At 38.3% G+C, this 20,078-nt stretch overlaps 1 protein-coding gene across 1 annotated transcript in view; it reads left to right on the top strand.

Annotated features, from left to right (window-relative positions):
* COL9A1 (collagen, type IX, alpha 1) overlaps positions 1 to 20,078 on the top strand; it is a 63,208-nt gene that overhangs the window by 38,812 nt on the left and 4,318 nt on the right. The window contains exons 24-31 of the mRNA XM_012720238.1: positions 67 to 138; positions 646 to 681; positions 1,330 to 1,374; positions 2,694 to 2,726; positions 5,976 to 6,122; positions 6,303 to 6,357; positions 8,010 to 8,198; positions 16,195 to 16,272. Of these exons, the coding sequence (XP_012575692.1) occupies positions 67 to 138; positions 646 to 681; positions 1,330 to 1,374; positions 2,694 to 2,726; positions 5,976 to 6,122; positions 6,303 to 6,357; positions 8,010 to 8,198; positions 16,195 to 16,272 (655 nt within the window). The remainder of the gene's footprint in view (positions 1 to 66; positions 139 to 645; positions 682 to 1,329; positions 1,375 to 2,693; positions 2,727 to 5,975; positions 6,123 to 6,302; positions 6,358 to 8,009; positions 8,199 to 16,194; positions 16,273 to 20,078) is intronic.

Here is a 20,078-nt window from a genome sequence, read left to right as displayed (position 1 = left end):
GTCTGGGTTGCATGCTTCCAGGATTGCAGTGACCATGATTCTGGGGGGGTTGTGTCTGTTTTTCAGGGTTCTGTTGGTAGCCCTGGCCTCCCTGGTTTGCCTGGGCCTCCTGGACTCCCTGGAATGAGAGGTGACCGGGTAAGATAGCAAGTCCCCCGAAAGCTCCTTATTTGGAAGGGTGATTTCTACTGTGCTGAGAAACCAAGCTTGTTTTTCACTCAGTGGAGAGGCTCTTTACAGTTATCCTAAAGAGCTATCAAGAAAAAATGTAAAGTAAGCAAAAGTTGAGATTAAGAAGCAAAACCTTGTTGATATAACAAATTATCAAAAGGGAAAAGAACCTGAGAGAAGTAAAAATTTCAGTTGTGGTACACTTCCTGTTTAGTTCTCAATTTATATTCCTACTGATCAGATTTTACATAGACATGATCAAAGAATTTCCCAAGATGCCAGCAATTTGTGGACAATTGTCTGTTTCTCTAGATCGTACATAACTCTTGATAGTTGGTGAGAAGAGAGGGTAGTTCTCTTTTATCACATTACTTATAATTGTGCTTATCCACCAGCTCAATCTAAGGATCATTTGAAATTACATAGCTAAAAATCCCAAAATGCTGAAAAAAGTTTATATTTTATTGTTTACAGGGTGTAGTTGGTGAACCTGGCCCAAAGGGTGAACAGGTAGGTGCTAACACTTGAATATTTGAAATGCACTGCTCAGTAGGTATCAATGTGCTTTACCAATAGGGGGTGTACAGATTTATGGGGTGAAGGGTAGTAGTTTTTCTCAGTATGCTTCAAAGTAAATGAAATCTAGAGTTTAGCAAGTCTGTGGACTTAGCTACCGCTTTCATAGGCAGGAGATGATGATGACCTGCAGACTCCTCACTGTCCTTCCTTTGGAAGAATGGCCTTCTCTCTTGTTCATGAATGGTTTATTCATTTCCAAAGGAGCCTTCCACAGTTACATTGTAGTATTTTAAATTTTTCTTTATTATGACCTCAAATTAGACATGAATTAGAGTCGGTCCTTTCCTGGGTTCCTTTTTGTATGGTAAGAGCCCCTTCCCAAGCATTACTTAATTGTAAAGTTTCTGGAGATAATCACTAGTCTTTAACTTTAGCAGAAATGCAACTTCGCACTTTGACTTTACTCTAGACTATCTTCTGATTCATAGAGCCACTCACAACAGCTACATTGGAAAGCCTTTTGAGAGCATATTTTCTTTCTGCATAATCTTGGGAGTGCTGTGGGCACTTATGCTTGATTAATTAAGCCGAGGTACCATGAACGCAAATGTGTGTGTGACTTTGAATCTTAATTTTTAGGGTGCCTCTGGTGAAGAAGGTGAAATAGGAGAAAGGGGTGAATTTGTAAGACATATTTTTTCTTATTAATTGTAGAACCTACTGATTTTGAACTGTATTAGAAAAAAAGCATTTTTTTTCCTTTCCCTGATATCAATCCTTGCTGCCTTCTTTAAAAGCTGAGATATTTCTTACAGAAGCTAGTAAAAGAGTCCACAAGATTGTAGTCATGATGAAGTAAAATCAAGTGGAAACACCTCAAACCTGATAGATGTGACTTCTTTAAATACTTGGGAATCAAAGTGTTCTCTCATAGGGTGAATTTACTTGTGATTTTACCTCTAGAAATTCAAAGTGATCCTTACATAGTTATCTAGAAGGCCTATGAATTATGCTTATAATAATTATGTAATTATTCAATTATGAAAACAAAATTGAAGATTTTTATAGTTAGGGAGTTGCCATGCCTGTCTGAGCATGGACATTCTCTTTACTCTAAAACCCTCAAGGAGGTAGCCTCCATCTCCAAAGGGTGCTGCTATCTTTCCTGCCAGAATGGCTAGATCTGCTGGCTCATTGCTGTGGCTTTGTTGCAGTCTTACACCACCTCATGAGAAAACCTATGTTCAGTCCTTTAAGGTGGGGGGGGGTGTGTGTGATAAAATAGTTCTCATAAAATAGTTTTAGGGAGTTTTTAGTGCAGGGAAAATTCTCTAATGCTTTTAAGTCAGATTTTCATAGAACTAATGTAAATACAATATCCCAAGTAGACAAAAAAAAGTTATTTTGTATAATTTTTAAAAGTTATTTCAATTTTATTTTTTGTTCAAGTTGTCCATTTTAATTGGCTAAGAAAGTGTTTCCCATTATTCTGTTTTGTAGTGGAGGTGAACTAACATGCTAAAAATTAAGTAGAAATCATTTATAATTAGTGGTGGGAGATGTATATTTTTAAGCATAATAATATGCATATTTGGTTTGAGGGGATGAGTTTTAAAATATTAGAGTTTCAAAATGAGGTCATTTGGTTAAACTCTATTATGTTTTTTAGCAGAATACTAGTTTAATATTTTTTGACTTACACATTTAAATTCTTGATGTCTAACATTTAAAATTCTAATGGAATCTTGAAGAGCTTGGCTTCAACCCTATTATTTAGCAGATAAGCCAGCTAAAGTCTGTGAGGTTACATAGCTCACACAGTGTCACTATGTTGCAGAGCTGGGACTAGAATCCCAATTTTGAGTCTAACTTTTTTTACAGTCTGAGGGTTTTGATTTATAGATTTTGTATAGATTTCAGCTGTAAAATAACCTTTTAAATGTTCTTTGAAAACCACCAAATGTAAATAATTGTTCTAATACATTTTTGTTTTATTGATTTAGGGAGATGTAGGATTACCTGGCCCAAAGGGATCTGTAAGTATAATGAACAATAATGGTATAAGAAATCAGAATTTCAATAAAACTGTAGAGAATGCGTTGTCTGCTTTATGAAATAATTCATTAAAAATTCAATTTTAAAGAACTTAACTTCAAGGGAGTGGATTTCTAAATTTATTCTTTAAACAATGAATTAACCTAAAGGAAAAAACTCACAATAATATAAATGGATCTGCTTTTCGAATGGACCACACTAACAGAATTTTTTTCCCATATTGTAAGTGGCTCTGTAAGTGTTACATGGTAATTATCTCCACAAATGGGTCATTTTAAAAGAACTGACAAATACTTTGTGGTGACAAGAGTATAATTGAATTTTGTTGGCAGCTATACCATTGCAAATATTTCACTTATTTTCTTAATCTCCTCTGTAGTCTAGTTGGGGAAGTGTGATAGAGACATAATGTGCACCATAGACATAATGCACAAAGTAGAGAATTACTAGCACTAGAAAATTATTACCTTGTTTAATGTGTCATTTTATTGAAACTGAACTGATGTCCTTAAGAGATTCCAAATTACAGAACCAGTTAGTAGCAAACCTGGGATGACTGACAGTTTGAAAAATATGAACATCTAGTATAATTAAAAAAAACCTAGGATTGTATATGCAGAAAGGACAAAACTCAGTTCTCAATCTCAGATTCTACTACTACTGGCTTCCCAGTAATCTCCAAGTCCTTCTATTTGGGAGTCTTCCCACATTCCTCTTTATTCCTTATTAACATATTATCCTCATGCAAAGAAGGAAATCTACATAAGAAGATAAAGTCTACTACTTATTCTGCTTACAACCTTTCTCTATAGCAGAAAGCTGGATTCTTAGCAAAGTACACACAGCTTTCGATGATGTGATTGCCAACCTCATCTACATGTCTGGAACTGCACTTGCTTGTTGTGTTTTCACGTGGCATGCTGCTCAGTGCCCTGCGCTGTTCTTCTAGCCTGAGACATTTCTCCCCTTTCTGTAAAACACCTTCTCATGCAGCTTTTAGCCCCATCTTTAGGGTCTGTTTCTTCAGGATGGTTCATGAAGCATTGGCTACACTTACTGGCCCTGAGCTCCTTGCACACCACTGAGATGGAAATGACTACATTGTGTAACCTTAGTTAGTTTAAGTAACAGCTTTATACCTTAAGAATTTCTGTGCCTGGCCCTTCTTGGTGGCGCAGCTGGTTAAAGCACAGCACTGAGAGTTTAGAGCCGCTTCCGCATGAGTTCAATTCCTGCCTGCCCCGGAGGAGAGCCACATGGCGTGGCAGACCTCTCCTGAACCGCCCGCTGCTCCCCTCAGCAGTGTACTTCGCCGATCTACCTGTTCTGCTCCCCACTCTGTCTCTGGTGAAGCCTCTCACCGCCCCTGCGCCTCTGGCCTGCACCCCAGTTCTGTATGCACAAATGAATAAATCTTTAAAAAAAAAAAAAAAAGAATTTCTGTGCCTAATACAGAACTGACTTAGGGTCGAGAAACATTTTAAGTATACATTTTTAAGTATAAATCTTGGTAGAATTTGGGAATAGAAATTTTGATTCATTATTTATAAATAATTAGCAATGTTCAATGACAGGAATTCAAACTACAAAAGAAAAATGTGAATTGATACAGAAGTGATCATAATGAGCTAATTTCACTTAAATTTGGATGTAATACAAATGAGTCACTTATATCATCACTTCCCTTCCTAATCATGTTTTCTCTGACACTACCCAGCTAACACATTTGAAGTGTACTCTCTCAGAATCAGAGAAATAGTTGCTATCAGAAAGACTTTCACTTTCCTCATTGATTTTAGCATAGGCAAAATTGATAAGTAGATGAAATGTCTATTTCAGTATACCACCAAAATTTGGAATTCTATACTGAAGACTCAGTCCTTGATTTCTTTATCAAAAATGGCCCTACCCTAGAAATATTTCAGACATTGCCAGTAATATTTGGTCTTCTTTTCCTTCATTTCTTTAGAGCATTCTGAATTCATTTTGGCTTCTCTTCTTTATTTTTTTAGAAATTGTCATACTTTTGCATTCTAAATACCTGACAAATCCCTAATTCTCCTAACACAAACTTACTGCTCCCTGTCGTCTTTTGTGATGTCATTTAAGCCATACATTTTAAAAAGAGCAATTTTGATAGTTGACTTAGATGAATATCATATTTTTTTTTTTTTTTTGCATAGAGTTTGGAGAAACGGAATACTGACTAAACTGTATTTAGATGTACTTAGTGAAAGCATTGTTTTATCACCTTTCCCTTTCAATTTAAAAGTTAGATCTTTCTAGATAAATGTTGCATATGAAAAAAAGGCGTATTAAATTGCTATGTGAACATTCATTTCCTGAGCTCTAGTATTCCCTTGTTGCCTCCTGTCCTCTTATCTTCTCATTCTTATTCTGTAAACAACCATACATTTTAACTACTGTGCCACAAATTCCATCATAAGTAGTTTAACAAAAATTGAATTAATTTAGCCTCTTGTTAGAGCAGTTATTGTAGATGAGGAGTTTTTAAAAATGTGTTTAAGAGGTTTGCCTTCAGGAAAAAAAAAAAGATCTAACTGGAATATGTTTTTGTGCTAAGGAAGCAGTATATTTTTAATTTCTTAACATTTAGCTTTTAAACTTCCTCATTGTTTAAATTGTGGATTCACCCATTCTTTTTTTGTCCTAGTATTTCAAATTCCTTAACTTTAAATGTAGTATTTAAAATGTGGTATTTTAATTATATTGGTTTAGTTCATATTAGTATTTTATAATTCCTGTATGCCTCTGGTGCCTTCATATTCACCCAAGAATGTTCAAAAAGCTAAATAGTCTTGGAAATCTTTTTATGTATTGTTGTTATACAAAGTAAGGTATCTGATATGAACTCTGGCCTTTCTGTAGACAGATACAGTTAAAGCTGTAATGGAAACTAATTTACTCTTAGGAAGTGATGTAAATTGTGAAGAATATAGTTAAACATATATTATTCCAACTAATATTTTGAAATAATAGCAGTCAAGAAAGAAGACCTTTAAAACTTTACCTGAGCTGGAGTTCTAAGTGTTGTGAGTCTCATGGGGTATTAATGTGGCTTCATTTTAGGGATTGCTTATCTCTGAAGGAACACCTATAGGGAGATAGAATGTAATAGACCCAGAACTTCCTGTAAGTGCTGTGTTACTATTCAGAAGACATGTTACTCATGTTTAGTCCTCAATTTATAGTGTTCCACTTTGATCTAGGTGGGTAACCCTGGGGAGCCTGGCTTGAGGGGGCCTGAAGGAAGTCGGGGGCTTCCTGGAGTGGAAGGACCCAGAGGACCACCTGGACCTCGAGGTGTGCAGGGTGAACAGGGCTCCACAGGCCTGCCTGGTATCCAGGGTCCTCCGGTGAGTGGTTTCCTTTGGGGCACTGGGGGCGGGGTTAGATCAGACACAGGTCCACAGCTCTTGCTCCAAGTCTCTTTTTGTAAATCCAGCCACCTGGTTCTTCGTACAACTGTCAGTTTACGTTTAACAAAGTCATCTTATGGTTACCTGTATAAACAGTCTTTATATTTTCTGTCCTAGGGTCGAGCACCAACAGATCAGCACATCAAGCAGGTTTGCATGAGAGTCATGCAAGGTAAATTATCATTGATATTGATTATTATTATCAATATCACAATGGTTTCAGTGATTGTATGCTTTTAAAGTAGGAAATTCGGAAAAATATTAATAGCAATTCTGTTTTGTCCATTTTGTTGCTGTTCATAAAAGAACTTTATAGGCTCAAAGAAAAAATTTTCTGGATTTTTTTTTGGGTCAAGGTTAATTTACAAGGAAGTATGTGTGTTCATGCACACACACACACTCACATCCCTCCACTTTGGGATACATATTCTCAGGTATCTTTCCTTTCCTTAACATCTTACAATTTTAAATTTAGTACCAACCAAATCTCTCTTAGTCGACAATAAGAGAAATGATTCACAGACTGTCTATAATAAGCATAGGACATTATCTCTACTTCTGTACCACTTAACGAAGAGAATCAATAACTGGTGTGTTACCCAAATGAAGATGTATTTTCACATTCATTAACATTCATCTAATTTCATCTTTAACCATAGCAATTGCTATTTGTCAGTTATTTCTAAATTGGTCTTATTTTGAAACCACACAGAAAATGAAGATATGCAGAAATAACCTGTATCTGAGGATCTCATGTAATGTTGGGGCTTCCTAAGAAGTAATTGTCTAAGTCAGATTGGAGCCGATTTTGTCATGAAGAGGTGCTCTTCTGTGTGCTGCAAGGGAGTGTTGGCTCTCTAGCAGACTTGCAGTGCTCCAGAATAGAATCATTACCTTTATATTTGAAAACCAGTATTGCAGATATTATGTCGAGTGAATATTTTAAATATTTCATGTGTAGAAAATGGTGATTTTTCTGCTAACTCTTACTTGATAAAGCAAACTTAGAATGCTTTGCATTTAAGTAGTTTTAAAATGTTGGTTAGAAATGTGTTTCCAATTTATATTCTTCCTTCACACCCTTCAACTTAAAAAAAATATATCACAGTAGAGTATTTTCTTTAAAGGCTTTTAATTGGAAACTTTTCATGTCCTCCATGGTTTTAGTAGATGATTTGTAATCTATTTAATGGTTTTGAAAAAGTCCACAGTTATTCATTCTAATACAGACTGTGACTGTTTCTAAAAGACAGACTATTTTTAATGTCTGTTGTCTATTCCAATCATGAAAACACTTTTCAGAAGGAGAATTTAAAAGAATTCATGAATCCTCAGGATATTTCAAGTTACTTATTATCTCCAGACTAAAAATGCTAAGCTAGTTCTCAAAAGGTGTCTCAATACTAATTCTAGACAGTGTCCTTGGTGTTTAAAAAATTTCTGGAGTCTACTTCTTCCAATGTTAAGAAACTCATTTTATCTCTCATCCTGGGTTTTCAGATCACCATTAGGATTAAGTGACATACTCATGCTTTTAGAATACCAGCCACCCCAAAGCCCTGTATTTTAAGGATTATTTTTTACCCTCCTCTCCTTCTCCCAAAACAGCAGGACCAAATATATCCAGAGCTGAACAAAACAGCACCAGTGAAGCTTCCTGGCAGAAAGCCCCTGGAAATTGATCCAACTTCCCTCATTTTTCATCACCAATTTTGAAGTTCTGGTGACACATTTAGAAAAAGGCCCTTGTAAGAGTTCTTTTTTCCTCTGCATCATTTTCATGTTTCTGACTTTTTCTGGGTTGTTTGGTTTATCATCTTTTAGAGCATCTGGCTGAAATGGCTGCTAGTCTCAAGCGTCCAGATTCCGGAGCTTCTGGCCTCCCTGGGAGGCCTGGACCCCCTGGCCCCCCTGGCCCCCCTGGAGAAAATGGTTTCCCAGGCCAGATGGGACTTCGTGGCCTCCCAGGCCTTAAAGGTCCTCCTGGTGCTCTTGGCTTGAAAGGGCCTAAAGGTAAGACATCTTGCCCAGGTAGATCTAAGAATCATGCTACCCCTTTTCCAATGTATCCACATATCTTCCACATACCCTGTCATTTTCTTTTATAATAGTGATGGTAATGATTAGACAACTGTTATCTTATATTTTCTTTCTTTTAAAAAAAATTTTTGTTTATGAACAAAAAACTGAGGTGTAGGCCAGAGGTGTATGTATGGGTGGGGGTGAGAGTATTCACCAGAGACAGAGTGGGGAGCAGAACAGGTATATCTACTGAAATACACTGCAGAGGGGAGGAATGGGTGAGACTGGAGAGGTCTGCTGTGCCATGTGGGTCAGCTCCCTGCCCGGGGATCTAACTCATATTGCAGTAGCTGATGATAGCTTGTAGGCCAGTGTCTTTAATCCCTGTGCTACCAGAGAGGCCCATCTAATGTTTTCTTGACTTTGCTGTAGTAGACCTGCAAAATACTAGAATTAAGGTCTATGACAGCTACTACCAGTTTTTTGGTTTTTTTTTTCAGGTATATTCTGCTCTAATCATAGGTAAATCATAGTTGAATCTGATGATGAATCATTTGGTTATTATTTTTTTAACTTTAAAATTATTGTGGAGCTCACAGATGGCAGCCAGATTTAGTGTTTGTATCTGTTACACTAACAGTATTTCAAAGGAGGTGATAAGGAAAATTTCATCATAAGTGGGAACTGCTTTCCTCTTCTGTTAAAAAGTAATATTCACTGTTCAGTTTTGATGAACTTAATTTTTTCAGTTCTGAAATGAAATACAGTTACCTTTATTCCTATATTAGCATGTAAGAGTGTGAAAGAAATTATTTCTTTCTCTCAGTTAAAGCAAGTTAAGCCTTTCAAGCATTTCACAGAAAAACAGTTGTGTGTTAGTATTCAGCAGTACTTGCAGAAGGACTGGATGGCATTTGCTAGTTAAGGGTGAGTAAATATATTAACTTGGCATGTGTGTGCCCTGGAGAATTGTTCTGCAGCCATCCCAGGCTGGGTAGGTTCATCGTTGGTGAAAGCGAACCGTGGAACCCCAGGCATCAAGCCCACAGGTTAGGGGCACCAAGCCAGCAGGGGGACAGCAACTTTGGCCTCCTGCAAGTCCCTGTTCATTCTCTCCTCTTAGCCCTTCTCTGACCCTCTCCCTACATTCCGTAGTACAGCCTTCCACTGTTCTCCCCCCACCTGTGATGCCGCCCTTGTAGGTCAAGCCTCTGGGCCAGGTGTGCCCACTTATGCACACCTGCACTGCACTCCAGGTGTGTGGGTAAGACCCCAGGTGTCCATCAGAGATGCTTATGGCTGGAGGTCAGAAAAATCTGGTAATTTCCATTCACCTTATAATAATTTACAGAGTGGACTACATAAGCAAGGAGCTTCTATATCAAGAAGAAAAACTGGGGAAACTCCCAAGAGACATGGGGTCAAAAAGAGGTTTTTTTTTTGTTTATTGTTTTTTAAATGGTGCACTTCAATTAAGGAGTAGTGTGGTGTGAATTGTCAGAGGCAAGCAAGCTGCCTTTTTGGGTCTATAAATGAATTGCTGATGCATTTGGCTAACTATGCTCTCTGAAACAATTTTATTAATTACATTTGATTTTTTTTTTTTTTTTTTTGGCTTGTGCAGAGCTGCATGTTAAGAAATGAGTCCTAATTGGGACCTCTTGTGAGTCTGGCACAAACTCAAAGCTGTCAGAGGCTGAAAAAAACCAAGTATGTCCAGCTTTTAGTTACCAGTTCAGGAACTCATGCTGTAGGTGTTCTGTCCACAGTTAGTCCCCATTCACTTTGTAAATCACTTCTGAGAAACTCCACTGTCTTAGAAAGATGGTCAATATCATTCCCTCACAGTCCACCATGCTTCCTCACCTTCCCGAGTTCTCTCTAGAGCAATGGCTCTGAAAGAGTCGTCCCGGGAGCCTCAGTGCCACAGGGACCTAGGTAGAAATGCAAACTCCCAGGCTAGCTACACCCACTGGATCGGACATTCTGGAGGTAGGACCCAGCAGCCTGGCTTAACGAACTTCCGATGATTCTAGGGCAGCTAAATACCTTAGTGTAGAGCAGTGACCTGTTTTCCTACTAAGAAGGAAAGGGAACAGATGGAGTGGTGATGGAGAGCACAGCAATTCCTTGGCTTAAAAGAAGTCTCCATATTTGGGTTCATAACAGAACTCTCCTGATGTCCTGTCTTACTCCTTTAAGAAAAGACACTGTCAATGTGACATGCTAGCTATACTAGGAGAGTTGGCCTAAAGCTGCTCTTTTCAGCCTACACTGTGTCTGGAGTCACCAGGGACCCTTTTAAAAACCATCCACATCTGAGTTTCATTCCCAGAGATTCTGATTGAATTAATCTGGGCATTGGGATTTTAAAATATTCTCCAGGTGATTTTAATGTGCAGCCAGGGCTGAGAACCATCAACGCTCAAGTGCAATGTTTGGGAAACATTCTGGGAAGCTCTTAGTAGTTTGAGTGGGTGGGCAGAGGACATGAACATTACTTTGAAAGTCAGGAAAATATATTTGAGTATTTGGAACTTAGAAATGTCTCTGGCACTTAGTTCATTAATCAAACATCATTTGAGCATAGAAAGGACTTCCCTTAACTTTTCTTTAATATTTGTGACCTAGTTTATGATGTAGGAGTGATACAGACATTTTGTTTTTGCTGAGGGGCCTCCTTTTCCCACTATCTCCCATCCTTTAATTGTCATTGGTTTCCTTCAAAGCAGCATCTTCCACTCAGTCTTTTATTCCTAAAATTTCGTGCATGGACAGAAAGGAGTGATCAGATTTTACTAATCGACACACTTCTTCCCCCTGCACATCTACTGAATAGCAATAGAACTGAATAGTAAACATGTAGTGTTTAATATGCAGCAGCTATGCACCCAATTTCCTGAGAATAAACACTTCACCATTGAACTCCACACCTGCTCCCAAGTGGGTAAGAGATATGTTTTGCTGTCACCTGTTGCTTTTCCCTCCTGCCTCATGAAGGGAGGATCAAGTCTTGATCTGTCCTGTGGTCACCTTGAGTTTATTTTTCCCAGAACAATTGCTACATAAATAACAGATACATTTTACTGAATCTTTTGTATCATTTCAGATAAGTTTTAATCAGATCACTGTTTCTTCCTTAAAAATTACTCTGAAAAATAGTGGAATGTTTCTAACAAGAGTGAAGAGAAGTTTGTCTCATTTTATACTTAAAACTTATGTTAGAATTCCGTCGTTTGGTATTGTGCAAGCCTTCAGGCTGGCAAGGTAGGGAGGCAGAGGGGTTGGGAGTGCCCCTCTTCACTAGAGTTCAGGAAACAACAGAGCTCCTCAATCCCCTGCAAATCTGCCCGCTTTCTCTAGGCTCTCTCTGTTGTCCTCTTGGGGTCTTGTGTCCTCTGTAGTAAGGTGTCCTCTCCTAGCTCTCCTCCTAGCTCACTGACGGTTCTACATCCCTGGCTTCTGGTCTCAGGTATGCATGAGGCCTCTATGCTCAGGTGTGAGCACCACCCTCATGGATGCCCACACCAACACTCCAGGTGCCCACAATCAGGCATGTGAGCTTGCCATCCAAGCTTTCTGCATGCGCTTTCTGCATTAACTCCATCAAGACCAGATGTGGAAGCTACGGAGGCTAGTGGCATAAAAGCCCGATCCATTCGCTTACCGTACACCTGGCATCAACATTTTGTGCAATATTGCACAAACACCTTCACACCAAGGTCGTTGCTGCTTGCACATTTTATTTGTACACTTGAGCAATATCTAATTGGCCTGATGTTCATTCTGCTTAGCATTAATTTAGTCTCTTGTGTCATAAATACTATATTTAAATGATTCAAATGTCACAGTTTGGATTAATTTTAAGTCCCTTTGAGCAAGTTTGCATTTTTTAAAAGATATTCTAGTGTGAGTCAGACAGATGTGCCAATATGTAAATGAAGTTTTGAGAAAAGATACTTGTCATAACTGTGGTTAACTCCCTTTTGGGCATTAATTAGCTCACAAGGACATGGAGTATCAATTCTAACTTTCAAATAAATGAAATAATAGCAACTACAAAGAGAGAAGAATTTCTTTAGTTTTGGCTATTCTGTTTATCTGAGCTGTTTTTCTATTCAAACTGAGTATATTCTTTTATACTTCAACTAGGACTTATTTTAGAAGTCTTTATATGTATTTTCTGACAAATAAGCTAACCAAGGTGGAACTTGAATTCCTGAGTCTATTTTTTAGACTCTCAAAAAAAAAAGAAAGAAAGAAAAAGAGACAGGATAGCCTTTCCAGGGCTACAACTACTGAAAAGAGTAAGCGAGGCTTTCAAGGGAGGTTACCTTCTGCAGGAGGCATGGGCAAGTCTTGAGAAACACATACTACTTGTTCTCCAGTTCTCAGAACCAGGCCAGTGGCCTCTCTACAGTGGGAACAAGGAGCTCTCAGGGAAGAGCTCCCTGGGAAGGGAGAGAACACAGGGGTTAGGGGGAGAAGGGAGGAGCGCTAAGACTCTGCTTATCTGAGCTCAACCACAACTGAGAGGTTGATGCAAGCCAGAGATGATCAGGATGTTTCACTGAGGAATTGGCCTGCAGCACCTTTCGGAGGCTTGGAATCTTCCTTGCTCATTCCCAGCAGCAGCCTCCCTTGAACCCGATGACCCTGCTTCTAATTCCAAACACCTGCTGCCCCTTGAGTGTCAGTCATCTAAACAGGTGCAGAGCGATCCTGGCTATAGATCTGGATTATATACAGCAACCTGTAAATGTTGGATTATATCTAGCAACTTGTCACCTGGGTATAGATCCTGGATTATATACAGCAACCTGTAAATGTTGGATTATATCTAGCAACTTGTCACCATAAAATAAAGCCAATTCACTAAGATGAGAAAAAGAAAGCTCCTTATCTCAACTCATAAAACAAAGCATGAAGAGACAGGAATATGCCATAATGGAACAAAATAAAGCCAAGATCAGGCTTTGAAGAAGTCAGTTAACCCTGGTGATAAACAGAAGTAGCTGCGTGCACCGTGTGCTGTGAGCAGCAGTCTGCCAGGCACCATCTTGGATTCCACCTAACATTTGTTTTTTTTATGACCAATAACCAAAAGATTGCATCGGAACCAAGACAGTGGCCTTACTCGTTTGCAAGCAACTTTTTATTTATATATATTCACACAGCTGTCCATTTTTGTACAGTGTTTGATTTCTCCTTTCAGGTGCTATCCTGATAAAATTACCACCATCAAGACACCCTTGAACTGTTACCAGGGACTCTGTGCTATTCCTCCCGTTTTGATCACTTTTCTTCCTCCTACCTGATGAATGTCTCTGAGTTATAGCTTGCCTGCACATTTTGTCTTTCTTTTTTCTGATACCTTGTATGGTTTCCCTATGTTCTCTCTATAAGTGAAGCCATCTGATATTTTTTTTCTTCTGACTTCACTGAGCATAATCCCTTGCTCTATCCATGTTGCTATAAATGGTATAGTTTATCTTTTGATTTCTTTTGCAAGCAACGTTTAAAAGTTGATGTGGCATGATACTGGGATTTGTTTAACTGCCACAATTAGGGTGAAAGTTGCATTTTAATGTATGATCTTCATTTCATAGCTTTAGAAAATATGGCACATTTAAAGATTTTCTTCTTATTGGCAGTCTCCAGAATTAGTGATAAGACATTTAAATTTCTATGTTAACAAGAGTGCTCAAGCTTTTAGTTTTTAAAATGTCATATTTTCCAATATAGTAAGTTCATATTAATGACAAGTGTAAAAAAAAAACATAACTTATGTGAATGTAATTCAATTTGGGTTCTGCATCCTTGTACAATATCGATATAAATTTATATTATTTTGAAAATGTAGTTGATTCATCACAAAAATATTCATATAAGACATTCACATCTAAAATAAAAGTATGATAACTAAACATTCACTTAATAACTGGAGAGTTTTTACTTTTTGACTAATATCCAGATGGTTGTTCATATATTTTCTTCTTTGTTCTCATTGTGCAATATCTTTGTTTTGTAGATTTTAACAAATTTAACTCAATAGTGGATGAGCTTCTGCTTATATAGATTTTTGGAAAAAGTGTTTTGTACAAATTAGTTGCAAAATGCCAATGCATCTTCTAAAAGTAGAGTTGCATAATAATATCAAGCTGTCCTAGTGAGATAGTAGATACTTTCTTCTAGGAGCAGTAGAAGTCATTCATGACCAGTTAACTAAAGCATAGGGAACTTTGTTAATGAGGCCAAATTTCTAGGTTTGGTCTCTGCAGGGACCAGGATAATTAATGCAATTCTGCGCTCTTGCTGCTGAATGCCCAAATTCAATCAACTGTCTTGCAAATACATATGGTTGGTTACAATCCAAAGCATATCCCCTATAAATAATGAGGAAAATGTAGTACTGTGACAGCATACTTTACATTCTGAAAATTCATCAATTTATTTTTGGTAATATTAAATTTAACTTGTTTCAAGACTTTAAAAATGTCTAAAATGGTATTTAGTAAATTTCCTTTCCTACCTCTGTATCCCCATCTGCGTGGTTTCCTTTATCCTTTCCATTAGCTAATCATTATCGTTAGTTTCCTCCTGTAATGATATCTGAGGCCATATGCATATGTATTTCTATACATGCTTTCAAAAACAAATACATTGTCCATTAGCTGACAAGAAACAAACCTTATAAGTATAACAGATGAGTTGAGGCTTCTTGAGGGGAAAGGGCCAAAGACCTGTGATGAAGAACTCTCTTGGGGGTAATGTGGTAACATCCATCTGAGGAGGTATGAGGCTGTGCTCCGAAATCACATATAGTGTTCTAAACCAATGTGACCTTGATAAAGAAAAATCAAATCAAATACAATGAAAAAAAAATCATATCACCCTTTAGTAAGTGATCTGGGCTTTTCATTTTCCTGTAACACTGTTCCTTGGAGATCATTCCAAAGAGCTCCCTAGTTCTTCGCTGCATATATTCTATTCCATGGAAGTATCATTAGCTCTTTACAATCACTTCACAACACAACATTTAGCTTGTTTCCAATCTTCAGCTGTTACAGTAAGGCTGCATCAAACAACATGGTATGTATTTTATTTTTGCATATTACAACATGTTTTATATATATATATATACACACACACACACACATACATACATACATACATATATATATTTAAGATTTATTTATTTACGCATACAGAGTTGGGGTACATGCCAGAGGTGCAGGGGCGGTGAGAGGATTCATCAGAGTCAGAGAGGGGTGAAGAACAGACAGATCAATGAAGTACACTGCCGCAGGGAGGAGCGGGTGGGCCAGGAGGGGTCTGCTGCGCCATGTGGATCCCCTCTGGGACTGAGACTGAGCTTGCACTGAAGCAGCTGAGACTAGCTTGCAGTGCTGCGCCTTAACACGTTGCATCATCAGCAAGGGTCCATAAGTTATATATTTAAGACTGAAGTGGAATTGTTGGGTAAAATGGAACTTCCATTGTAATTTTGACAGTTATTGTCAAATTATCTTCTAAGAGACTATTTATAGCCATTTATAGCTTCTTTGTTATTTTAAATTATACTTATTTTGCTATGGATAGCATTTTAACTCTGCAAACCAATGATTTCTAATAGTGAGAACACTTTATAGTGTTCTTTAATGGAACTGCTTCTCCTATTTTCTCCAATTTTCTATTAAGCACAATGCTAACTTTTGAGTTGAGATAGTAGATTTTATCATGGCAAGGAGGTAGCCACTGATACTAACTAGTTGTTGAAAGTTGTATCAGGATGGCAAGTTTACTTTTGTCAAATGTATTTTTGGCGTCTATACCTACAATCCTTTGATTTTTTTTCTCTCTTATCTACTCACATAATTCACTTGATTTTGCCACTTAGTTTGTGGCAGCTTCATGACCTTTGCTTAAAGTCTTAAAGGAATTATTTTCATAAATATAAAATTAACTTTTCTCTAATGAAATGCAGGTGACATGGGAGAAAGAGGGGATCGTGGCCCTCCAGGAAGAGGTCCCAAAGGTTTGCCAGGAGCCATAGGTCTCCCAGGTAAGTGTGTTGTATGGTAGAATGAGGTGGAGAAACTGGTAGCTAATGTGTAGTCTGAATTGGGTAACATTTAAAGAACTGCTCTTTGATTACTTGAGTGATACTCAATAATCACTGGCATTGATTTTTCAAGACTAATTTTTTTTCAAGACTAATTTTAATGAAGTTAAATAATCTGTAAATCATGTTTGTAATCATAGTGAGCAAATGTGTCAGGATTTGAAATACTAATTTTTTGAGTAGGCCCTTAAAAAAAATTCTGTCAAGGTCCAGCCGCAGTGCACTTGTTATGAAATTCCTCGTGACTGGATTTCTATTTCTAGCCCAGTTGCTAGTTTCTTATTTCTTTGTAACTAAAATGTCAGAGCAACAGGGAAATTAATCCAAGTTTTCAACTATTCATATCACACAGGGAATAACTGAAATTTTATTTGAAATCTCCTTCAAACATCCAGATCCTCTAAAAAACCGTATTAAAAATAAATAAACCTGAACATTCCCACTACTGCCACATTGAACCAGACAAGTTTCATGGTGCCGCTGCTGGGCTGAGGCAACAAAGTAGGCTGTGTGAGGAGCTCACACCCTCTCACTCAGCCTCTGTGTTTCCTCCACACACTGGCTACTCTGTCACCCCGTCCAGGCTGCAGTGCGCTCATCCATGGGGAAATGACTACAACCCAACCACAGACGCAGCAGCACGGGGCTGCAGGCCAGTTCAGTTTAAGAGCACAAATGAGCTGCAGCTTCCAGTGGACACCATACGAATGAGGCCTCGGCTCAGGGAGACTCCCAGTCCTTGGAGATGAGGAGAACCAGGGACGGGATGCACTGAAAGAGTGGTGGCTGTTTCCACAAAAGATTAGGAAAACGGTTTAGGGAAATTTAGAAAAAAAATGGTTTTCTAATTCTGCTAGAGGCTTACATATTCAATCACAGCTATAATTGCAGTTCAAACCATCACTGCTTTCTAATTATCCATTTCATTGCTCTTGGGGATTGCTTTCTCATTAAGAATTTTTTAAAAATATGAATATATTTGGGATTACTCAAACTCTGCCTTTCTAAAATTGTGATGCATGGGCCCATCAAGATGTTTTCACAAATAGGTACATTTTTGTGATTGGAAAAGGAGGCCTTGATGATTGGGAAAGCAAAGAAAAACTATCTGGAGCATGGGCTCCACCATTCAGACATCCTGGGTTCAAATCCTGACCCTGACATTTACTGCGTTGTGGTAGCAAGGCAAGGGGCAGGTTCTCTACTGATTCTGGAAGATGGATAAAGGAGAGTCCTGGAGCTTCCGGGGCTTTTCCAGGCTTTAATGGCTCTTCTACAGGAGTTATGGGGTGAGCCCCCAGGCTGGCTAGGTAGGGAGGAGGGTTGGGGACTGGGGAACCAGAGGGCCTCCCAGCCCCAAGTGAATCTCGATGCTTTTCTTTTTGGGATCTCTCTGGCATAACTTGTCTCTTCCTCTTGTAGCCATTTTCTAAGTAACACTGACCTTATAGCCTCTGCCTCTAGGCTCAGGTGTGCACATTTACCGCACGCCTGCACCATGCTCCAGGTGACCATCATCAGGAATGCGAGCCCCAAGCCCATGCTCCCACGAGCCTCCTGGATTAGCACAATCCAGGCCGTAGGTGATATAAGAATCTGACCCATTCACTTACCCTACAACTACTTATGCCAGTAGGCAAGTTTCTTAGTTTTTGTGTGTCTCAGTTTTCCCTTTTTAAATTATGGATAACAGGATCTCCCTAATAGCATAATCAAAGAAAATTATTTCATGTGAAGTGCTTAGGTCAATGTCTGGATATCCCATATGCTCAAGAAATGTTGGCTATTAGTACTATTATTAATATGACGATCCACTGTTTGCTTTTTGAGATAGATAAAGAAGTCCTGAGGGCAAGGCTGGAATCTTCAGCTTTTCCATACCTCCTTCTCCAAAGTCAATTTAAACTCCAATGATAGACACTAAGAACTAGTTCACAGTAAATCATTTCACTGGCTCACTGTCCATTGAGGGGCTGTCCTTTTTTTAATTTCCTCGGTAAGCTTGGAATGTGATTAGGAATGCAATTTCTTGTCTCCCCCAAGCTCAAGAGTAACTTCAGGGCCTAGGGGAACCTTCAGTAGGACTTTTTGCAGAACTGGTCCATAAACCTTTTAGATAAATACACCCTGACCAAAAAGAAAGATTCTACAGATCTAGATAGTGTAAACCTCCTTTGTTGTCCCTATTGTTGGATTTAGGAATTAAATCCTCCTGAATAGAAACATGATCATTTTATTCTTTGTGATAACATATCTTACATATTTGAAAACTTGCAACCAATAATGCATTATCTATCAGTTATTAGAATTTTTTTTTTTTTGACAGTTTTATTTCTTCATATCTCTGTTCAATTCCATGATCTTTTGGTAGTAATACTACACTGGCCTGTATGGTCATAGATTTTTATTACAACCATTCTATTAACTGGATCCAGAGCCAGAATATATAGAGCCCTCTTCACTTACCATCTGCACCATCCCCTCAGTTTTTTCCTCTGCACACCTACCTCATGGAGTTATTTAAGAGGGACTTGTACATGTCCATGCAAAGCCTTTGGTATGGTGCCTGGCATATGATAAACTATGTAAATCAGCTGTTATAATCATGGTTACTCCTCTTCTTGAATTTGAGAAAAATACAGATACACAGAGATATTTGCACGGACACAGTAGGCCCAGGTAATAGACATAAATGCAGATATTTATGCTTCCAGGTCCACGCAGTGGGTGAAATGATGGCCTGGTTTTCCACTAATATTAGTTTGTTCTTCACACCCATGCCATCTGATTGCAACATACCCTATAACTACTCTGTCTGGATTCCTTCTGCCTCTTTCACAGAGCTTTCTGGGGTGTGTTAAAGATTCCTGAGATTTTTTTTTGATACCCCTACACTCCTCTCCCCCTGTGGAACCAGTTCTTTGGCACTTTGAAGATTTTAAGTAAAAAATTTAATACTGGGTCCTGATCTCTTGAGACACTCAAGTTTACCCTAGAGAGGAGTTAACTGTGTAAATGTGACTACCAGAGCCACAGACTTCTGAGCTGAGGCATTTGTCTATTTTTTGATGTGGAGGATAGAGCTGGTCTTTTGCTGGACCACACTAGGTGACTTGGGTCTTTTGAGCAAAACTTGCAGACAGGTAAGCTTTACTTGTGAAATATTGTATGTGTGTGTGGAGGGGGTGAGGGGAAAGGGGAGAACCTCAAAGAGCACATTCAATTTAGGCTTACTCTTAGCAGTAGTCATTTATCTTATTTTCATTACTGCAGCTATTTCATGGGGGGTTGTGGAATTCTTACATAAATAAACCACTTTACCAATATTTCTTAAATATGTGCTTTGTTAAATACCACAAAATTAAGCAGTGTTAGGTGAGAATTCCAAGTCCCAGCATGCACAACACTTTTACATTTTAATCATCAATACTGTAGTTAGTGCTGAAAATTATTTGGAGGTTTTTTTTTTTTTTTAAATCTGCATACACAGTCCCTTTCATTCTGCCACATGCATTAGGTCTTTCAGAAGATGCTAGCAGGGCTTGACATCCATCAGTGCAACGTGACTGCCCTCTAGTGTTCACACTAGAATGACAAGGCATTTATTAAAAAAAAAAATTAAGAAATACTTGGCAACAACATTTTTATAGGTCTTTGATTTTCAGAGAACTGTGTGATTATCAGGCAGTTAGTATAGATAATGCATCCATGAAGCAAATAAAGCAGAATGAGAACATTTGAGATTC

Source organism: Condylura cristata, unplaced genomic scaffold (assembly GCF_000260355.1).
Source record: "Condylura cristata isolate star-nosed mole 26May11 unplaced genomic scaffold, ConCri1.0 scaffold00001, whole genome shotgun sequence".
NCBI classification, from domain to species: domain Eukaryota; kingdom Metazoa; phylum Chordata; class Mammalia; order Eulipotyphla; family Talpidae; genus Condylura; species Condylura cristata.
The sequence above is the reverse complement of the archived record's forward strand: the minus strand, read 5'-3'. Positions and strand labels throughout refer to the sequence as shown.